Source organism: Pipra filicauda, unplaced genomic scaffold (assembly GCF_003945595.2).
Source record: "Pipra filicauda isolate LSUMZ 115617 unplaced genomic scaffold, ASM394559v2 scaffold190_size1978887_pilon, whole genome shotgun sequence".
Taxonomy (NCBI): domain Eukaryota; kingdom Metazoa; phylum Chordata; class Aves; order Passeriformes; family Pipridae; genus Pipra; species Pipra filicauda.
In genome coordinates this window covers 941,701-962,537 of record NW_024104299.1, presented here as the reverse complement: position 1 = coordinate 962,537, position 20,837 = coordinate 941,701, and the positions used below count along the sequence as shown (strand labels likewise).

At 38.5% G+C, this 20,837-nt stretch overlaps 1 protein-coding gene across 12 annotated transcripts in view; it reads left to right on the top strand.

The window, feature by feature from the left end:
• The window catches only part of PANK1 (pantothenate kinase 1), a 45,468-nt gene extending 29,016 nt beyond the window's left edge, over positions 1–16,452 (top strand). For all 12 annotated transcript variants that reach the window (XM_039380264.1, XM_039380263.1, XM_039380262.1 and 9 more), the window contains 5 exons: positions 6,208–6,461; positions 8,660–8,836; positions 9,234–9,357; positions 14,198–14,323; positions 14,945–16,452. In XM_039380264.1, coding sequence (XP_039236198.1) covers positions 6,208–6,461; positions 8,660–8,836; positions 9,234–9,357; positions 14,198–14,323; positions 14,945–15,004 — 741 coding nt within the window. In that variant the 3' untranslated portion in view covers positions 15,005–16,452. The remainder of the gene's footprint in view (positions 1–6,207; positions 6,462–8,659; positions 8,837–9,233; positions 9,358–14,197; positions 14,324–14,944) is intronic.
• Positions 16,453–20,837: the final 4,385 nt, after the last annotated feature.

Below are 20,837 nucleotides of genomic sequence, written 5' to 3'. Positions count from 1 at the left end.
AGTTACCTGGTAGCTATTACAGCTAAGCATTTCTCTCTGTAGCTTTGGCTGCATCTGCCATAAATATGCAATTTACACTGAGGGACCAGTCTTGTCTCAGCTGCAGTGTGGTTGATCCAGCACTGGAACCATAGTTGAAGTTCAGGCTGTTTTTCTATCTGTTGAGCAAATATACAAGAATCACATAGCAAATGACTGGTGGACTTCAGCATGAAATCCCACGTCTCTGCAGGGTTGGTTAACATTCAGTGTGCTAAAACAGTTGCAGGTAGTTTAAGAAAAACCCTATAAAGGCTGGCTGGGGAGTTTTGTTGCATAATGCAATCAGTGAAGTACACTCACACTTAAGTGAGTGCTTTGGACACCTCTTCCAGCTATCCAGTTCCACACCTTCCTTTACAGCAAATGTTTCTTGGCTCAAACTTCAATATCCATGGAGAATTACAGAAGAAAAATACTATCCATTACATGAAGGTTTGCTTTCTTAATCTCTCTCAAAGGCCTGGGTGTTCTGGGTACTGGCACTTGAATTGTCACACTTCATTAGCCATTGTAACAGCAGCTGGCTATCTCAGTGTGTTCTGCTGACTGTGAATTGACACTGGACAACAGCTTCAGGACTGCTGCAGCACTGAAATGTCTGTTTCAAATATTTGATCACTAATGCACCTGTAGAAGTAGAGAATATGTGCCAAGTCTAAATCTGGCTGTTGCAGGATTCAGTATTGTATAATGCCTTATATGGAGGAGACTTTAAATGTTCCTGTTTATTACTTAGAAGCAATGTGGAAAAACTAAGGTGTGTTTGTGAATGTTGTTATTTTCATTTAAAAAATCTGGCTCAATGCTAGGAAACTCACGGTTTGATCTAGCAAATGTGCTTTTGTTCTGGCCCTTTATTTCCCTATATATATGCTTTTAAGTTATTTATCTTTCATTGTATTTCTCAATGCTTATGTGACTTCTAGAATTGCATAGATTTAGGACAGATGCTCCAACATCTTGCAAAACAGCATTCAAATCCCAAAGAAGGAAGCCTTCTAAGATTGCAGAAGCTTTTTCTCCTTAAAATAGACAAGTAAACACCCTGTTGTCACTTGCCTGTTCCATTGTCTAATCCTGAACCCCTAAACAGGTTGAATAGATTTGATCTAGACATCTCTGTTGCTTTTGTGTATTAAGAAATAACATAAAATGGTGAGGCATCTTCTGTTTACCTTAAGCCTGTTTTCTGTGCCATAAAAAGGCAACTAAATCTACAAAGCTACCTAGGTTTAGCTATTTGACCTCCCTCGTGTGATCTGCAGCACTGGATAGGAGGAGACCTGAAGAAGTCTCTGTGGTTTGCTTGGTGATTGCCAGCAGTAATGATCAGTAGCTTGGCAAGTCATGTGATTCATTCTTAACATCTGAATGCTTCCCTTAGAAGTAGGAAAACGAACTCTATTCATTAAACTAGGCCACAGGAATATTTTACCAACCATATGAATATACTTAATGTTCATTGAAGAGAGCATCAGAAAGTATTCACCGAAAGGACTATTTCCAGCTTAGGGTTTTTTTTCTTGATTTTCATTTTGTTTTGGGGTTTTTTGGGGTTTTTTTGTTCTTTTTTGCTCCCTTTGTGAATGACTGGTCTTTATGGCTGGCTGTCTTTATTTTCAGGTAACAGCAGTGTTAAGGCATGGGTGGATCTGATGCCTAATTCTGATAATCCTTCCTCCTTTCCCCAACGTGTTCTGTCACTTCACATATTCTATAAATACTCAAATGACCACTTTTGTAAAAGTAAGGAGTACTTAGACTTGTTTGCTTGTATATCTGTGATAGGAATCTCTTCATGCTCTGTGACTCCTCCATGATAGCACACGTACATTACTTGCCCAGAAGTTTGCTGTTAATGTAATGAGGAACAAATTCTTAAGCTGCCCCTCAGTTTTGTGAAGCAACTCAATGTAAAGGATATATGGGGGGGAGAGAGAAGAAAGAGCTATTCAGACCTTTGTCTAAAACCCACACTATTGCAAAAATTGTGTTGATTGCAGTGGCTCAAAGGTGGGATCTTTGTAATCCTTTCCTAAATAGACACCTGCAGAACCTGACTTGTCTTGAAAGAAATTTTACTGCTAATTTCAGTGGGAGCAGGGTGTGGGCCAGAAGAACCCCAGTGACTTAGTCAAGAACATTTGGGACAGGAGAGGAAGGAAGTCTCTTACCAACACAAACTCAGGCCTTGACCTTCCCCATGATCTGTAACGAAAATGCTTTAAAAGTGAGCTTGGCTGTTGGATAGTGATTTCCTTGTGCCAGTTACTAGCTGATTCTAAGGCTTGACTGCGGTATGAACCGAATGCCTGATGACTTGTAGATTGTATTTATCTTAAAACAAATAAACTCACCATCCTGTGTTGTAGGATGAGTAAGCTGTGTAACTTAAGTTAACATAAGACACTCAAAAGTCTTCTTGCTTGAGGAGGCTGTGCTCAGGCCGTAGCTGCTGGCCTGTAGTGTGTATAGACTGGGCTGGAGTTGAATGCGGCATCCAGAGAATGCGTAAAGTAACCATGACACCTTCTGTAACTATCACAACAAGAAGCTAGGAAGCTCTTCAGAGGAAGTGGGGAGAAACAATGTGCATCTCTTCCCTGTCAAGAGAGGGGAGAGATCCCTACAGCTAGCTGGGCAAGAGGGCAGACCTCTGCAAAGGATTCCAGGCAAGTGCTTTTTTTGCCCAGAGCTGATTACAGAGTGAGTCTTGTCTTCTGCCTCAGTGAATGCTGGATATGTGCTTGCATTAGACTTTGTCTTGTTTGAATGTGAGTGGTTTGTTTCCCAGCTCCATAAAGAAGCAGGGTTGGGGGCTGAAGTGAAAATAATCAAAATATAAAGAAAGCAAAGTATGTCTTTATGAAAGTGGAGGAGAGGTAATGGGAGGGAGATGGAAGGAAAAGCTAGATCGTAAGCTATTCTAAGAAATAAAAACTGGAGCAATGCCCAGAAGACATAAAAGCCAGATTGATATAGTAAATGAGGCTGTTGTAATTGATAATTAAAATTGATAATAAATTGATGTTACGTTCCTAACAGTTTCTTACCGGAAAAATAGTCATATTTCTAATTGAAAGTTCAAGAGACAAATGGATTTGTAACTGTATCCAGGTTCAGACTTTCCTGTGCTCACCAGAACTATGTAACAGTGTGAACTGTCATGGGAGGAAGTGTTGGCTACTTTTACCTGCTTGTAAGCATGGCTGAAGTCCTAAGACCCTCATTTTGATGGTCCTGGAGAGTTTCTTGAGATCTGAAGTGGTTGGTTCCATTCCCCAGTATTTTAAAAAAAAAATACAGTCTGGCTATAATGCAGAAAAATTATTCTTTTAAAAAATGTTCATATGATTTCCCTGTAACCATGATGAATTTTCCCTCCAGGGTCCTCTATACAACTTTGCTCTGCAGTTGTTCCTCTCATAGCACAACTTTCTGACATAACTTTTCTATAGAGACACTGTGCTGAATATAGTTACAGGAGTGCAGAGTAGAGTAAGCTGAACATTATGCTGTCTGCCTTCACATTAGGAATTATAAAGAGCTGGGAAATACCTGCAAATGCATTTTGTAAATATTGTAGGAAAAACATCCAATTAGATGTGCTTCTGTATGCAGCTTCTGGTTTTCTTTTTGCATATTTATACCTAAACTTTGGTTCCTGCAAGGAGAAGAAGTTTGTACAGCTGAAAGTTGAGGGTAAGTAGTGTGTGGTATGTCAGGCGATGGCAGCAGGAAGAAATGTTTGCCTACTTGCAAATTAATTACAGTGGCTTCAGGCACATCTATTTTGCAATGCAGTTTTGCTGCTTTGAGATATTGTGAGCAAAGGAACAAATAGCAAAAAGGCAGTTCTATAGGCATGGGAAGGGACTGAATTCTGACACTGGCTCTATCATGGCTTATTGTCCAAGATCGGGTGACTACATTTCTTGCAACTTTCCCCTAATTTCTCTTTAGCAAGAACAGTGGTAGCTCACCAAACTGCTTGGAGCCTTGGGTGTCTGGTGGCTGCAGAGCTTGTGGTTCTCTGAATGAAGGTGAATCAACATAGAATACCGATGCCAGTCTTGCTCTTTTCAGAAATTAAAACCAGACTGCTGCAACAACACAGGGAAATAGTTTTTCATTCTGCTATGAATATCATACATGAAAGAAAGCAGTAATAGAACTTTTCTGCTTACAGTATATCAGCTGTTAAATATAGCACAGAGCTATAAAAAGTAAAACAAATTCTAGTATGTCTTTTATACATGGAGACCTGGACCTAATAAAACCTCTATGTGTAGTGCTTGAGAAGGAATTTGAGTAGTTTCTTTTGTTCTGTTCTTACAAAATTGGTGGGCTGACTGGAGAGTTTGTAGAATCAAGGATTTTATCTGTGTTTTTGCACTGATGCCTGAAGTGCTTTACTATTGGATTTGTATTGCTTGTTTGTGTCTTGGAAGGCCTCTGACTAGTGCTTACCTATTTGTAAAAGCGTAGCATGGATCATACAAAAGCAGCTTGTGGCCAGGTATTTGTCTTACAGGAGAACAGAGGTTTTGACAAGTAGGGACCATAAATCTGCTAATGACTTGTCTTTGTATAACAGTTTCTAGTTCAAGTCTTTTATGCTGTATTTCTGTAATTGTAATTTGCGTAGCCATGTGCTGACAAAGAAAAAATATGAAGGGATTGCAAAACTTACCAGAGGAAATACAGAAAAAAGAAGAAATTATATCCACCTGTCTCTTTTGTCCTATGAACAACTGGATCTATATTGAGTCTTGGAGAATGCTGGTTTTTTTGGTCTTAATTCTTTTCTATGGTTCCAGGATTTGAGGACTGGCAAGTAGAACAAAAAGGCAGACCCAAAGAGTGAGCTGGCTTTCAGTTATGGCAAGCTGGACCAATGTACAAGTAGAGAAAAGACTTCATGAGAGAGATTTAAATAGCTCCAAAGAATGTAACCTATTGGCCATGCCTGTTCCATAAAAATATCTTTCCTCTTTACAGTGATTTAATATAGCTTCCAGTGTTAAAAATAGGACATAGTTACCCATTTAAGTCTTCTCCATTAGCTGTTATAAAAACATCCTGCAATATGCAAATGTTTGAGAACCAGCTCTCTACTGCATAACTATTGTTTGTAGTACTGTCGCTTTTTTTGCTAGAAAGTAGAGTTAGGTGAGATGGACTTTGCATGTGTGAGGATGCAAATGACCTCAAGATTTGAATGGGGAAATTTACAGGTTTTTTTGCTCCCTCTCCTCTACCTAAAACTGGAATGGAGACTTTCTACAGATTGTCACTGTATTCTGTCTTTAGAAAGGGATGTGATTTCTAATTCTAGTGAATAGAATGCTATGGCAAGTAGACATGTCTGCTTAAGCACAGTTTTTGTGCCTGAAATCTCAGAGGGAAAGTCCTTTGTAAGCTTTTTTTTTTATTTTCTGTCTTCTGTTACAACTGTATTTTTATGAACATTTTATATTTATGAACATTTTGCTGGGGGCATGGGCCTGACAATCTTTCTGTTTGGGTTTTTTTGTATGTTTTTCACCAAACATAGTGAATACCCTGTTTTTCATTAAGCATTTTAAAGTGCTTGTGGTAATTTAAAGAAATAACTCTCAGATTACTGGTGACATACTAAAAAAAAATGCATATCTTTTAAACATAATTCACTGTGTATTTAATGCATATTAACATACCATGCACATCTTAAAGCTTCTACTGAAAATTTCACTAAATTGATGGGAAATGTAGTTGGATGATGAGCTAAAGTACTTTGCATCCTGAGGAATGGTGATGTGTAGGCATGTGTCAGATACTCCCCAAAAGCTGCAGCTCCTCTTGGGCAATGAGGGGAAATAAATTTATTGCTCTAGAATACTGAGGGGGAGACATATTTCCTGCTTGCAGAGCAGAGAATGTCTCAAAGGCACAGGAACTAAATGGCATTACTGCATAGCACTTCATTGCTCTGGGAGGTACCTGCTGTCAGGCAGATAGCAAACTTTTATTTCAGACTTCATGCTTAGATCTTTGTACTGTTTAAATAGGATAATGTGTTACTATTAAAGTGATCAAAGTGCTTCAGCAGAGCCTTTTGTCCTTCTTAGTGTTGTATTATACTAGGAAATGTTTATTTATTCATTTCTTGTTTTTCTCTTCCAGATTGCTGACCTACAGCTCCACAAACTGGATGAATTGGACTGTTTGATCCAGGGCCTCCTTTTTGTTGATTCTGTTGGTTTCAATGGCCAACCAGAGTGCTATTACTTTGAAAATCCCACAGATCCTGAACAGTGCCAGAAAAAGCCTTACTGCCTTGATAATCCATATCCTATGCTGCTGGTTAACATAGGCTCAGGGGTCAGCATCCTAGCTGTGTATTCCAAGGACAATTATAAGAGAGTTACAGGATCCAGGTAAATTTAATTTTGTTTCTTTTAATTCTCTTTTCTTTTCTCTTTAGTAATTGAACAGGTAGAACTAGACAGTGTGAGCAGTAGGTGCAGCCCTAAATTGTGTTTGTCTTTCCATTTCTTTTAAAAACCAGTAGCAAGGCTGAAAACATCACAGGATTCCTTCAGAGTGGGGTCTACATAAGGGAAATCATTGATCCATTCAGCTTTAGATCTGCTTTAGTCTCTTGTTGGTGTTCTTACCTAGTTCCCATCTCCTGCTGTGAATTACCGAAATCAAGCTGTCCCAGGAAATGAATCTTCTCTCCCCGGCTTTGATCCCCTGGAACAGCCTGATCAATGAAATATGTTAGGGCTTAGTAGTTAGGATATGCCCAGCATGTAGGAAAACTGTGTAGACTTTATTTTGACACAGGAATCTCACTAGATCCCTTGTTTCCTTACTGATTGCACCTGTCTTTGGACTGTACTGGTAAATTAAGGAATGCCAGTGTGTAAAGACTAGAATCTGATTGTCAGAATTCATTGTTACTTTGTCCTCAGTGTGATTTTAGCCTCAGTCAGCTAGTGCTGTCTGAACTGATTTACAGGGTACAGCTGAGTTGAAATGGTCTCTGTCCTATGTTCAGTAAGGGATTTAGATGTGCCTGCTCTGCTTAGGAATTCAGGAGTTCAGCAGAGTGGATGCAAAATTTTGTTTTTAAGGTCAAAAAACCAGCCTGAAGCATGGTTAAGTTTGCTCTGAAGATTTGGAAACAGTGCTAACTTTTAGGAAAGCTTTTAGTTACAGATGTGTCCATCCAGAGATGTAGCAAAAATACCAATAACTCGATCCAACTTTTTTCTCATACGTGCAAACTGAACTGATATACTTCATTTTTCATAATCTAGTAATACTAAAAAGAAAAGCAAAGAAACCATCAAAACAGAAACCTAAAAAAAAATCACCTTTCAAAACAACAACTGAAGAAGCTTCTTGGAGTCGCTATAGTTCCTTCCAAACCTGCATTCTGTTCCTCAGTGCATGGTACATATTAAGGTTTCTCCTGTATATTGCACATGACTGCACATGTGTCTTCTGTTGCCTTATCTAGGCATATCTTTGTCACAATGGTAGCCATGAGCCATTTTTTTGTATACAGTACAGATGGACACAAGTTGAATGAGAGAAGTATTGGTCTTCTTGCAGTTCTGGTTGTTTTTCAAGCACAATAGTTTTGTCATCTGTAGATGTGCTTCTGATCCTTTCCACTGTGTAAGGAAAAACGTGACTGCAGTGGGTTGTTGACTTGTTATAAGTGATGTCTTGTGGCTGATGTGGAGAGCTTTCTATTGTTCAGACCCTGAGTATATTACAGTGCTACTAGATGTGTTCTAAAAAGCCCGATAGTCCAAGAGCACAGACTAAATGGTGTTCCTATCTGACCTCCTGTGCTTTTTCATGAAGTGCAAGCGTGGTGTCTCACTGATCCTCTTGTTTACAGTGGCTCCAGTTGGTGTGACTGCAGTCAGTGCAATAAGCTAACTTTCTCAGGGGCTAAGAAAGAATGAGGAAGGATGTAGAGGTTAGTAAGTTGAAGTTCATGTCTGTTAAGACTGAAGAATCCAAAGTAGAATTTTAATGGGTTGGCAACCTGTTATGCACAGCTAAATCTTCCCTGCTGAATTTATATAGTCAGTAAATACTGTACTTGAGCCTTTACAAGATACTAAGGAACATTCAGGACTGATACTAGCCTTGCTTTGAACAGGAACCAACCAGTGGCTTCCTGCCACTGGCTAGATCTGTCTTGGCTGCCTGCCCCTGTATAGATATTTAACTTTGTTCACTGTTTATTCTTTCATCACTGATTTGAGTGCTCTTCTGGCTAATTATTCTTGCACAAGGAAAATTGTTAAGAGTGCTACAAATAGCAAAGTGGTATCTGTAGTGTTGGATTGAACTTCATTCTTAGCTAACCCTTTATTTAGTATAATTTCTCCTATCTAAGTATTAAAGACTTAACAGTAGTTCAGTTAAAACCACACTGCATGACACTTGAGTTAAATAGCAACTCAATTTAGAGTATCTGTCTTCACTCCTTTAAGGGAGTTACAAGACACAGTTGGTAGCTCCATAGACCTTGTTGCAAGTGGGGGTCTGAAGAGCTGTGGTAAAAGCTGGTTCAAGCTGCTGGTCTGAAGGGACTGTGCTTTTCTAGTCTTGGAGGAGGAACGTTCCTGGGCCTGTGCTGTCTGCTCACTGGCTGCGAGACGTTTGAAGAAGCGCTAGAAATGGCCGCAAAAGGAGACAGCACCAATGTGGATAAGCTGGTGAAAGATATTTATGGAGGAGACTACGAGCGGTTTGGCCTTCAGGGGTCTGCTGTAGCATCAAGGTATGTGCTAATTGAGCTGTTTTTAAGGAGTCCATTGGGAAACTTCCTGTGCATGCTAAACTGAGTGCATAATCCCTGGACTATGTACTAAGTCCATGTGGTTATGTCACTCGATGTATCACGTGGTTTGTCCTTAGATCTCTCACTTCTTACTCTTTTTTTTTTTTTTAAACGGGTATAAGCAATGCTTGACATATTTTCCTTCTATTTAAGTTACAATTATTTTAGAAGTGTCCTTACTCATTGTTCTACCTTTCTAATGAGATCACTTTTCACATTTCAAATCTGTCACAAATCAATGGATACCAAGTCTAAGCCAAGCTTATTAAATTACAAAATTTTAAGGGCTTTTAGCACTCCTAAATATCTCATATTAAAAGATATCTTTCTCACACAGCTTTGGTCATATGATGAGTAAAGAAAAGAGAGATTCCATCAGTAAAGAGGACTTGGCCAGAGCTACTTTGGTCACCATCACCAACAACATAGGTTCTATTGCTCGCATGTGTGCACTGAATGAGGTAAGTTATTTACCACGAGCTTAAAACCTTTAGAAACAACACAGTGAGATTTAGAAACAACACAGTGCTGGCATAGTAGGTGTGTAACTGGCCTTGGTAAATATGCATATATTTAATGTGTTATGTGTATGCTTTGATGCAAAGTGAAAGGTACTTTGAGCTTCAAAGGTAGGCAAGAGGGGAGAAAAGTTAACTGTAAAGATCTCCTTGAAGCATTGAGCTTCAGCCTAGGGCTGTTCAGTTGCTTTCAAGTTGTAATACATAGATATTAACACCTTTGTAATAAAAATTATTACTCTCAACTACCTTGTAGTTATTAACAGGTTTTATTATACCATGACAAATTTTATTTTGAGTACTGCTTTGCTTGGATTGTTTGCATAGCATGGCAAGTTCAAATTGTGTATTGTGTTAAATGTTTTGATAGTTATAGGAACCTTTGCATTAGGTCAGAAAGAAGAAAAATACACTTGAGGCATTATCCTGCCTCAGACTCCTATCAGATGCTTGTTACATTTTTTTATTTAGGCATGCTAAATATGGATGGATTGTTCCATTCATACACCTTTCCAACTTCTAGCAGTTAAAAAAACCCAACAAACCCACACACAAAAACCCCACCACAAAACCAAACGTTTAGACCCTTGTTTATATCTGCACATTGCATCCTTTACTATTATGTGGTAACTAATCTCTTTTATCTGCTCTGAATGAATTTATATAATTTTTTAATGCACAGGTCTTTTAGCTGGACAGCACTCTGTCAGTAGAAGAATTGCTTCTTTTTTTATATTTTTAATCATCAGCACATCCACAGAGCCCAAAAAAACCCCAATAAAACAAAACCAAGAAATGTACCAAACTGCCATCTGTTTACTTTATGGAGTCCCATCTAGCTTTTGGCTTTACGAGAAATGGGAAATAATTACTAGTGCTTTTGGTGGGCGTGGGTTTTGATTTTATTTTTTAATAAATTTTTGCCACATCTCCCTTGTGCTCTTTCCAAGACAGAAGGTCCTAATACTTAATCTCCTTTCTTATGGAAGACACTATCTCTTGCTTTCACTGTTTCATTATGTGTTTTTAATCTTCTTATGGTTCTAATTTTAGGACTGAATGGTCAGATCTTCATGTGGTATTGAGTGTTGTTGCTCAATGAATTTGTGATGGCATGTTGATAAATTTTGTGTTCTGACTTCCTTTACTAACAGCTTTTAATATTTCATTTTTGTGAGCATGGAACTCAATTTTAAGGAACCATCCACTGTCCCTCCACAGTCTTGTCTTAAAGTAGCTAATTTGGAGCCTATCATTGTCTGAATACTCAAGTGTTTCTGTTTTACCCCCTTTCATTTGTGTAATTTTATTTTTTAATTTAAACTTCATCTACCACTTTTTCTTTAGTCATTGGGCGTAAGTCTCTTCAGCATTGCTATGCTGTTAATTTTTTATTCTCTTTTGACTAACTTTGTATGCTAGTTATGTTTGTTGCTCATTGCTCTCTAGACCACTTTTAAAATATGTTGAACAGCACAAGTTTTAGTGTGTGCCCCTATCAAATGCCACTGATAACCTTCTTTCATTGTGAAAAGTGGCTTCAGACATATATATGTGTGTGTGTGTGTGAGTGTTTTTGGGGGTGTTTTTGGCAATTCGACTCTTTCAGTCAAGATAATTCTCTTTCAGTGTTCTCTTTGCTTTCAGCTTCTTTACAGTGTTGCCTTGTGGCATGGAGTTCAAGCAGCATTGTACAGGGCTATCAAAGCATGGAGAGTTGCAGCAGGGAGCCACATGCGATGCTTTCAGAGGAGGAAATAGGCTACTAATGAAACTAATGCTTCTGAATCATCATGAAAAAGTTCCTAACATCTTTGTTTTGTGGGCAGGCTTACTTAAAAACTGGACATGATCCATAGAATTTTGTGGAGGAATGTGGATTGATGTGTTAAGTATTCTTCATTTCACAGTGTCAAAGTAGAATTTATCCAACACATGAACTAAATTATTTTGTAGTTTTAGAGAATGAAAACTTCTTTTAGTAGCTTTACATACTATTAAAAAGAAAAATCAGACATGCAGTATCATTGCAAGTAACCTAATCTTCAGATAGTTTGCTCTTGGGGAAAAAAACCTAATGCTATCATTCTGCTAAATAATCTAGACACCTAAATGCCTTTGGGAGACGTGGCTGACTTACAGCAAGCTTGATGAATGAAATCCCCAAATAAGAGCTTAAAAACAGTTGAATATGACATTCTTTTATGGAGCTTGTATGTATTAGATTCGGGTTATGGTGAAGCTCACTTTTAGGTTGACAGAATCAATTTATGCCCTGAAGCATGAGTTTTGATAAGTTTTTCCCAATGATTGCAGCTTTAATATTGTGTTGAAAATGACTTGCATATGTGCAGGAAAAAATGAGGCTGGGGAATAAATGAAATATTCTGTCTGAAGAACTTCAAAGCAGATTTGCTTGCGCAAAGTTGGCAGTGGGGTAGAAAAATTCCATAGTCTGGAACCATTTGGCTACACATCATTTGAAGTGGTCTGTCCTAGGCACGGCAGAACTGCATAAAGGAAACCAATGCCCTGGTTTATACTTTTCTTATTAGCAGAACATGTAAGTTGCATCTGAACAAGCCTTCTTGCAAAAGTATGTGTGGGGTTTCTTACTGCATTATTGATATAGATTTCCCTATTAAATTATATTGGCAAATATGTGAATACACTACATTGAAGCTACACTGTAGCTTTCTACTGCAGGGTATTTGAACAGTTTAATGAGACCCACAGAGTGCAAGAGTGCATGTCTTTTCTAGGATGTTGTAATTTGATTAGCTTAAGTAAGCATGTCATCACCATCTCTTCATCAGTTTAAGACTTCTGTCTTTCAGCTTTGAAAGCTTCAGCAGTGGACACAATTTAAAAGTAAATTGACAAGACTCCCTTAAGGGATAAAAGTAGCATTTCTTCATTTTCCAACTCCTGAAAAATGCTGGGTTTTTAGGTCAGTTCAAAAAATCCAGGAAACTTTATATCATTAATACAGTTTTTAATCTTGTCAAGAAATTTTGGAAAATAAAATTGATATTAAATTTTCATGTTGATATACAGTCTGCTATTCTGGTGGTCTAGTGGTTAGAGTGCCTGACTCTCACCGCTGCGACCCGGGTTCGATTCCCGGCCCCCTGGGCAGGTGGAGCTCATCAGCCGTGGAAGGCAATCCACCTAAGAGAAGGTCACTCTAAACAAACCTACATCCTGGGGACCTCACTGCCACTGTCCAAGCTTTGCTTGATGAACCTCAGGACTAAAGGGTGGGCTCAGTTCAGCGCACGCTGTGTCTCACCTAAAAATCCACTGCGCAGGCTGGAAGGGTTAATGACCTTTCCCAAATCTTCGCTCGCGAAGACTGGCCATTATACATTCTAGTAGGTATGACTAGTATTTTTAGATTCAAATTTTACAGATACAAATGTTTATACTCTGTGTTAGGTACTGTTTGTTTCAATTTCTGGTAACAATAGCTTTGTGTTTATATACAGAAAAGAATAATATGAATGTGAAACTGAAATGTAGATTCTAATCAGTTTGGTGGTATTGCATTATAGGAAATTAATTAGTTGCATGTTTGTCCCTCCTTTATCAGAAATTACTTCAGAGACAAAACTGCCTTATCAAAGGATGCAAGGTGCTCTTTGCTATGTTCAGTAGCAGTCTTTTGAAATTTGAGATGTTCTTATTTTCAGTCATAAATTCAGTAAAGTTTGTGTTGATGTGTTTGATTGGTGTTGAGGGCAATCAGATATGTAACTCAGTCATTGGCAAATGATAAATGAGTTACTGCATCTGGGTACCTCGCTCTCCAACACCGAGTATTCCAGTGAGAATGTTCTCTGTGGGATGTCACGTGCACAGTGCTGGACACGATAGAACTGTGGTCTGTAGCAAAGGAATTGCTGCAGAGCCAAGTGTTGGGCTTTATAGAGCTGTGTGAGTGTAGAGAGGTAACCCTTGGTAATTCTAGCCCCTGTGCAAAGGTTTTCTGGTAATTTTCTACAGAGGACTCCTGAAGATCCTTTTCTAGGGTACTTCAGGATTCCTGAAAAAGCTTCTGTCTCCAGGATTTGGCCTCCTACTGAATCTTCTATACCAGTTCTAGTGTATGGTAAACATCATGGTACACCAATGCAAAATGCAAGTGTGTTTTTGTGCATAACAGGCAGAACTGGGCTTGGTGAAATAGTTGTTATGGGCATTGTTTAAAGACCAGACAGAACCATTGCTTACTGCAGTGATGTACGTACAGGAAAGGATAGCCCATGGCTTTCTTGCTGGCAGCTTAGTGCTGATGATTCAAAAATCTTAATTTCCTGAATGAAAACTGAGTTCTAGTGAGCTTTGAAACAAAGGAATGCTATACGTATCCAGTATTATGTCAGCCACATTTCACTTGCTTTTTGAAAATGGAACCGCAGTCCAGATAACAGGTAATGAAAGATGCTTCTTCCCATCTCTAATGCAGTCCTTCTCAGATACTTTTCAGAGGTTCTCCATCTGGATTTAATAATCATAATGATCTCTGGAAAGTTGCTTCATTTAACACGCAGGGGGCAAAGATGTCTTCAGTGCAGCCATATACAATTAAACATCTCTTGCAACATCTCTGCTTAGCAGTCAGTAATTGTAATTATTTTTTGACTTTTCAGTCTGGAGAGTTTAAATGTGACCCAAAATTCCCATTTAACTTTATAGTAGAGGCAGAGGTACATGTTGAATGAGGCAAATAATTTAGCTGAATATAATTTTTCTGGTCTGTTTTTCAATTTCAATTTTACAGAACATTGACAAAGTGGTATTTGTTGGCAACTTTCTCAGAATTAATATGATTTCTATGAAGGTGCTAGCATATGCTATGGATTATTGGTCCAAAGGACAGCTGAAAGCTCTGTTTTTGGAACACGAGGTAAGGAAATACATGTTGAACTTTTATTTGTAAGTACAAAGATCTTGTTCTTTATTTGTTAAAAGGGGAGAATTTCAGTGCCATTGCTTTGAAGTGAATGCAACAAGCTAAGTTCTGCATAAATGCAATTTAGTTTACAAATTCATTTGAAAATACTGCTTGTTAACTTCTTGGCTTGATCACTAATCTTGCGGTGTGTGTTGTTAAACATTGCCTGTCTCTGATTTTTGCTCTCTGACCCTGGTACCAACAGTGTTCATACCATGGGCTGCTATATAAACCTCAAGTATAATTAATTTTTGTAAGCATAATTTTGAGGTGACTACCAGATGGATGGATTCATAATGGAAACTGCCCGGCCTCAATATAGCATGATTTTAATGGTTCTGTAATTTCTTTTTGACAATTTTGGAGAACTGTGTAAGATTTTTTTTCAGTACCAGGCCCTTTCTTGTACCTAAAGAAGATCTTATTAAATCATAATCAAATGGAGCAAATACTTGGCACGGCAGAGCTGATCTTATAAAAAAGATCTTTTAATTGCCTTAACAGAACTGAAGACTTTACATGTCTTGTTTTGGAATTTGATTGGTTTTGGTTTGCTTTTTCCTTTGTTCAAAGGGTTATTTTGGAGCTGTTGGTGCTCTTCTAGAATTGCTTAAAATGACAGATGATCAGTGATGAAGCTGTCTGAAGAGATTCCTACTGCAGATGCTGCTGGATAAGAGTGAAAGCCACTACAAGGATGGAAACAAAGCCATTATGGTAGTTCTACCTGCTGGATTTGTAAATAATTTAAAATCCTTTTAGCTAATCTTTAACTTCTGGGTTTTGACCTTATACTTCAGAATTCATACTGGGAATTATGAGGATTTTTTTTCTGTACACTGTATTTTTTAGAGGAAAAAAATGTGCAAAGTGGCCAAACATACAGATCTTATGGATTTATTTTAAAAAACGGATACTGTTTAATGTAGGACCTGTGATATGAGGCATCTGCTTTTCTTCTGGGGTTTACTGATTAGTGTGGTAATTTTAACTTCATTTAGTAATCACTCTAGGAGATTTTTTAATCTTATTTTCATGACGTTTCATGATTTCTTCTTGGTTTCAAATGAAACTACAAAGATGATGCATTTTACTGTGAAAACTAGTCATTTTTTTTGCCTTTCCTTTCCTCATTAGACAAGACACTTTTTTTTTAACACCCCCCTGCTCCCCCAAAAAATAAATTTACAAGCCTTCTGTGGCTAAATGTGTTTCTTGGCAGGACTATGAGAAGGCTTGGCAAGGGTAGGGGGTTTAAGATCGTAATTTTTTGGTAGTCATGAATTGCAACAGGAACAGACTGCCAACTGGTTTTGCAGGACTAATTTTTCTCTATAATAAAAATCTTAAACAAGATGTGAATTAAAATTTTAATTGTTGAATTGACAATTAAATTGAATTGTTTCTGTTTAAAAGCTCTGATCTGAAGAGTTCTGTAGTAGAGATATTATTTATATGGTACATACTTGACATTAGATGGTAAAGGGAGATTGTTTTCATTTATTTTTCTGTAGTCTGCAAGTTTTAACTTGTTCTTAATTGAAAACAACTAATAACTGCATTATTCAAAGCCCAGTTACTAAAATTAGAAAAGTACAGACTAATGTACTTTCTGCTTTTAAGTTAATGTGAACTTTCCCTCCAAGGCACTAAAATTTGAATGTTCACTCCAATGCAGTATTTTCTACCTTTTTGATTTGCGGACCTCTCTAGATTTTTTTTTTCAAGTTGAATTGAGACCCCTTTGAAATCTATGTACTTAGGTTGCTGCAGAGCATATATAAACTTGCTTTTTCTTAGACACCTTGAGGACTCACAAATGAGAGGCTGAAGACAAGTTCATAAATGATTTTGTCTTGCAAGACTGTATATGATGTCACATAATGTAAAGGATCATCAGAGGGACAGTATAAAATTCAGACACATGTATTATCCAGTATATTTTTGGAAGGGGGTTTATTTCACTTTTCTAAGTCATTCTTTTCCATATCTCCCAAATGCTGAAAAAAGGTGATATTAACTGAAGTGTTAACTTGTCTAATGGAAATAAAGACCACTACTGTTTTGACAGTTTTAATGTATCTGTGGAATTCAATTCTCAAAAGCAGTGATGTGAAATATGTAACACTATTTTTATGACACACATGACTAGTTATTTCCATGATTTTTTTTGGTTCTTGACATGTTTTGACTCTTAATTATATTGCTTTAGCCTTTGAAGCCTTTTGCCTTCTTGAAGTTGACTTTAAAAAACTATAAACCAAAAGATGAGACAATATATTAGCATGTTGTAGTTGATATTTCCTATAATATCAAGCTTGAGATAAGTGAGGATAGTTCTGCTCAGTGCCTCTATTTTTTTAATAAAGAAAAGAAAACCTTCACTAAGTTTATTTGCTAAGTTTTGGCTGCAAATAAAGATTCATTTGGACATTTTTATATTTTTTTTTAAGGAAGACTTCAGAATGTTAAGAGGTAACTGCACTTCTTATAGTAAACGGTAGAGGGAAGCATGATATCAACGATGTAAATATGCTTGGTTGGCTTGTTTCAGAGAAGGATCCCATCTTTTTCTCCCTGATCTATTTTTGAAGGGAATTTGATGTCAGAATATCTGTCACATAGGTGTTCTTTCATTCTTAGCATTTAGAGTTATGTGAAGGAAGAATATAATGTTAAGTAAACAAATGTGAAATAGCAGTTCTATTAGGATTAAAATCCTCTACCCCCCCCCCCCCAAAAAAAAAAAGAAACACAAAAAAATGCTAGCAAGCCATCCAAGAAAATATATAAGGACTATGAAGATGCACAAATTGAGGCCGTGTGGTTAAAGAAGAAAAGCACAGTCCTGGTAGCCCTGAAGTTAGCTGAAGGTTCCAGGGACTGTCAGGTAAATAGATCACAGCAGTTCTAAGAAAAGCACAAAATAAAACCTTAACTTGAAAATGCTGATTTAAAATTTAAAGTGCTTAATGTGAATTGCTATCGTTAAAAGAACGGGGGAAAATGCTTTCACTTATATACTACACAAAGGAGTATACTTGGTTGGGAAAAAGATTAGCAAACTAAATTAACAGGATAGAGAGTTATGGAAAGTCTGAAGTAGGAGAACCTAGAGGAACATGTTAGTTCAATTCTTCCTTTCCTGAGGGAGAAAAGCCTACTGCAAAACTATTTCTTTGTTGCCTCAATCTCCAGCTGACTCCTTTTTTCTCTGTCCTTACCAGCACCATCACTGTAACTTGCTTGTTTACCTTCAAACTGTGCCTTCCTCCACTTATCCCAAGTTTTGTTTTCCTCCTCCGTGTTCCCCCTCCATAAGTAAGGTAATGGAGGAATGACAGGGAGGTTGGTTTCTAGCACTGTTACAGTATTTTTGCCATATAGGAGCACTGTGGGCAGTTCTAAAAGCATTGCTGTTGTCTTGAACTTTTCTGATTGTGTTTGGTATCCAGTTGCTGTCTACAGTCATCTCCTAGGAGGGTTCTTTGACTCTCTTCATCATCCAGAGGTATCTGAACAGTCTGAAAACAGTCTTGCTCAACTACAGAAATTAACTTCTAGTGTAGATGGTACAAACTGTTAATTGTGCAAGCAAAGCTCATTTGCAGCACTATCAACAAGTATTATTGAGAACCTAGAAATACCCAGATCCTTAGATCTCTTTTGTTTTGGGAATAGTGATAGTGAAGAAGCAGACTTCCCTAAGGGAGATCAGTGAGTTTGCAGATTCAGTATGTACTGAAAATACTTGTTTTGGTATAAATTGATGAGGCCTCTTGACAAGCCAGCTTTGTGTCAATCAGCTTCTCTTTCTGAAACATGGTAAGGTAATTATTAAGGTAAGTTGGAGCAGAGTGAGTGGGACTATTTCCTCTCAATTCTGATGGTTTGTGCTAAGAGCTGCTTCTTTAGGACTTGACCATTTGTTGTTCTCGAATCACATGCTGCTCTCTTCATTCCCCACCGCCACTGCAAAACCCAGATTTTTAATGGTTTTGACAAAAAGTCTAATTATGTCCCAATAGGAAGAAGGGTCTGTGTTTCAAAGTAAAGTGCTTGGACTAAAGTGTTGGGGGAAAGTCCCTAATGCTGGCTGAAGAGTGAGGAACAACTAAGAGTATTTACTTGATCAGATTTATTAGAGAAGGGTAGCATGGGGTGCATGGGGGCAGTACAAGAATCTGACTTCTAGGGCAAGTGGGGTGCTTGCAGTGCATTCCAGCCTCAGCAAAGCTGTCCTGGTGTTTCACTGTTATCAGCACTTCTGTTCCCATTAGACTGTCACAAGATACTTGCAAGTGATTTTTGGCAGGACACAGCACATCTTTAGAGAGGGGAGAACCATATGGGGTTGAACTGATGACAAAATAAACATGCATGATTGTTTCCATTTGGATGAGGAGTTCTACTGGGATCTCTTTTTAAGTACAAGGTGTCTTTGAATTTGGGAATAAATGAAATACAGGCTATGAAAAAGATCACAGACCATTTTGTGTCTTGCTACCTCTTGGCACCTGAAAGATAGAGAACATCTGATCTCTAGGATGTCCTGGAAAATAAATCCTTTTTAAACATAAAAACCGAATCCAGTTTCTGATTCTTTAATATTTACTGGTGCTAATTGCAACTTTGCATGATTATTCGTGTGTTTGGAGAAAAAGAGACATAGAGACTGTGCAAGAAGAGAGTTCTTCAAACCTCCCCTACCACCTCCTTGCCCAAGCCCCCCCCCAAAAAAGGCAGAAAAAGAAGCAAAGTAAAAATTGTGGTTCTGACTGTAAAAGTTTGGAGAACATGTTAGCTGCCTTGGGAATTGAGATTTCCCTCAAACAAGGGATACTGGCGCTGGGAGAGATGGAAGAGAAATGAGTAAGAAAAGCTGAGGCTCCCAGAAGGGGAAGGTACTGAGCCCAGGAAAGGGACAAAGCAGCAGCATCTTTGGAAGTTCTGGGGTGACATGAACGAGGTGGGAAGGGCCCTGCAGGGTGAGTAATTAAGGAGCTCTTTGTTAGTGCAAGCTGTGAGAGAATGGTGGTGTAGGTGGGGAGGCCAGGTGATTTCACAGATTGGCCGGAGGTGCCTTAATTCAGAGGGTGAAGGAAGGGTAGGTGGTCTGAGCTAGAGCATTGAATGTTACTGGGCTGGAGCACCCCTGGAGTACCCAACGACCTGTGGTGAAGCATTAAGTCTTCTACTGAGATGCAGATGTTCTCTAATGTGGGCAATAAGCCTGGTCTAAAACAAGTGTGAGACACGCAGCAGGGGATGTACTGGCCTCCAAATGATAGAGATTTTTTTCTTCTTTTTACATCAAAACCATTGCTATGACTTTGGCAGAAGCACAGCTCTTTTCTGCTTGTCTCCAGCAGTTTGTTCTGTTGTGCAGAGCTGTGCAAAGTGGCTGGTAGTGGCAGGGGGTTCAGCAGCCTCCTGCAGTGTCCCCCAAGCTGCTCACAAACCTCAGGGTGGTGCAGCCACTGATCACGCCAGGGCAGAGTTCTTTGGTCCTGTCTAATTTATTTCTAAACACCGTGTTGCAACTATATGAAGCACCAAATTAAAGGTATGATTTAAGGCAATGAAGGAGGACAAACAGCCTGAAATGGCATCATGTTGCACTTAAAACAATGTCACTCCCTGTTTTTAAGTGGTTTTGCTTATTTTGTTGTGATGATCAGGGCACTTCCAGCCTCAGGTTTCCAAGCTGACAACTTCACCATTTTCCAGATTTTTGGATGGGTGACCCATCCATCTCTTTTTCTTAAAAGTCTGAGCGAATCTGGGCATTTGGAACAAATCAGAAGTAGCCATTTTTTCCAAGTAGCATGCTTTTTTTGTTTAAAATCTTTTGTGAGAGGAGCTTTCCCTTGTGAAGGAATACACATTCTCTGCTGCATTGAAAGAATCAAGGAACAATGGCTTAGAGCAAGACAGAGTCCATCACAGACACTGTTTTGATAATGCAGATTGTCACAATAGAGACATCAGTGCTTCAAGCAACAAGATGGTAGAGCTGCTGGTATGCTGTGACTTGGGTGGGTGTTCGGGGTTTTTTTGTTCAGGGGTTTTGTCTTGCATTCATAGCAAGTTGCACAAAATAAAACAGCTGGTCTCATCTTGTAGGGGTTTCTGATGCAGATGCTAGGTTGAATGTGTATGTCAGTAAGGATGAGGAAATTAATGCCTCATAGGCATTAGGAAAGACATGCTGATCAAAATGTTCTTTCCTACAAGCTTTCATAACAGCTGCATCAGTTGGGAGACTGCAATTGAAATATTCTTGTGTAAGTCAGTAAATTATTACCAACTGGCAAGTGTAACACTGAGTTGAGATAGCAGTATTGTTATCTACTGTGCTGAATCTACCCCCTTTGTCCTCCCACTGGCATTACCCCATCGATATCCTGATGGTCAGCAGGAGGCAACGGAAGCAGCACAGTAAATGTGGTCCATTAACATCTGT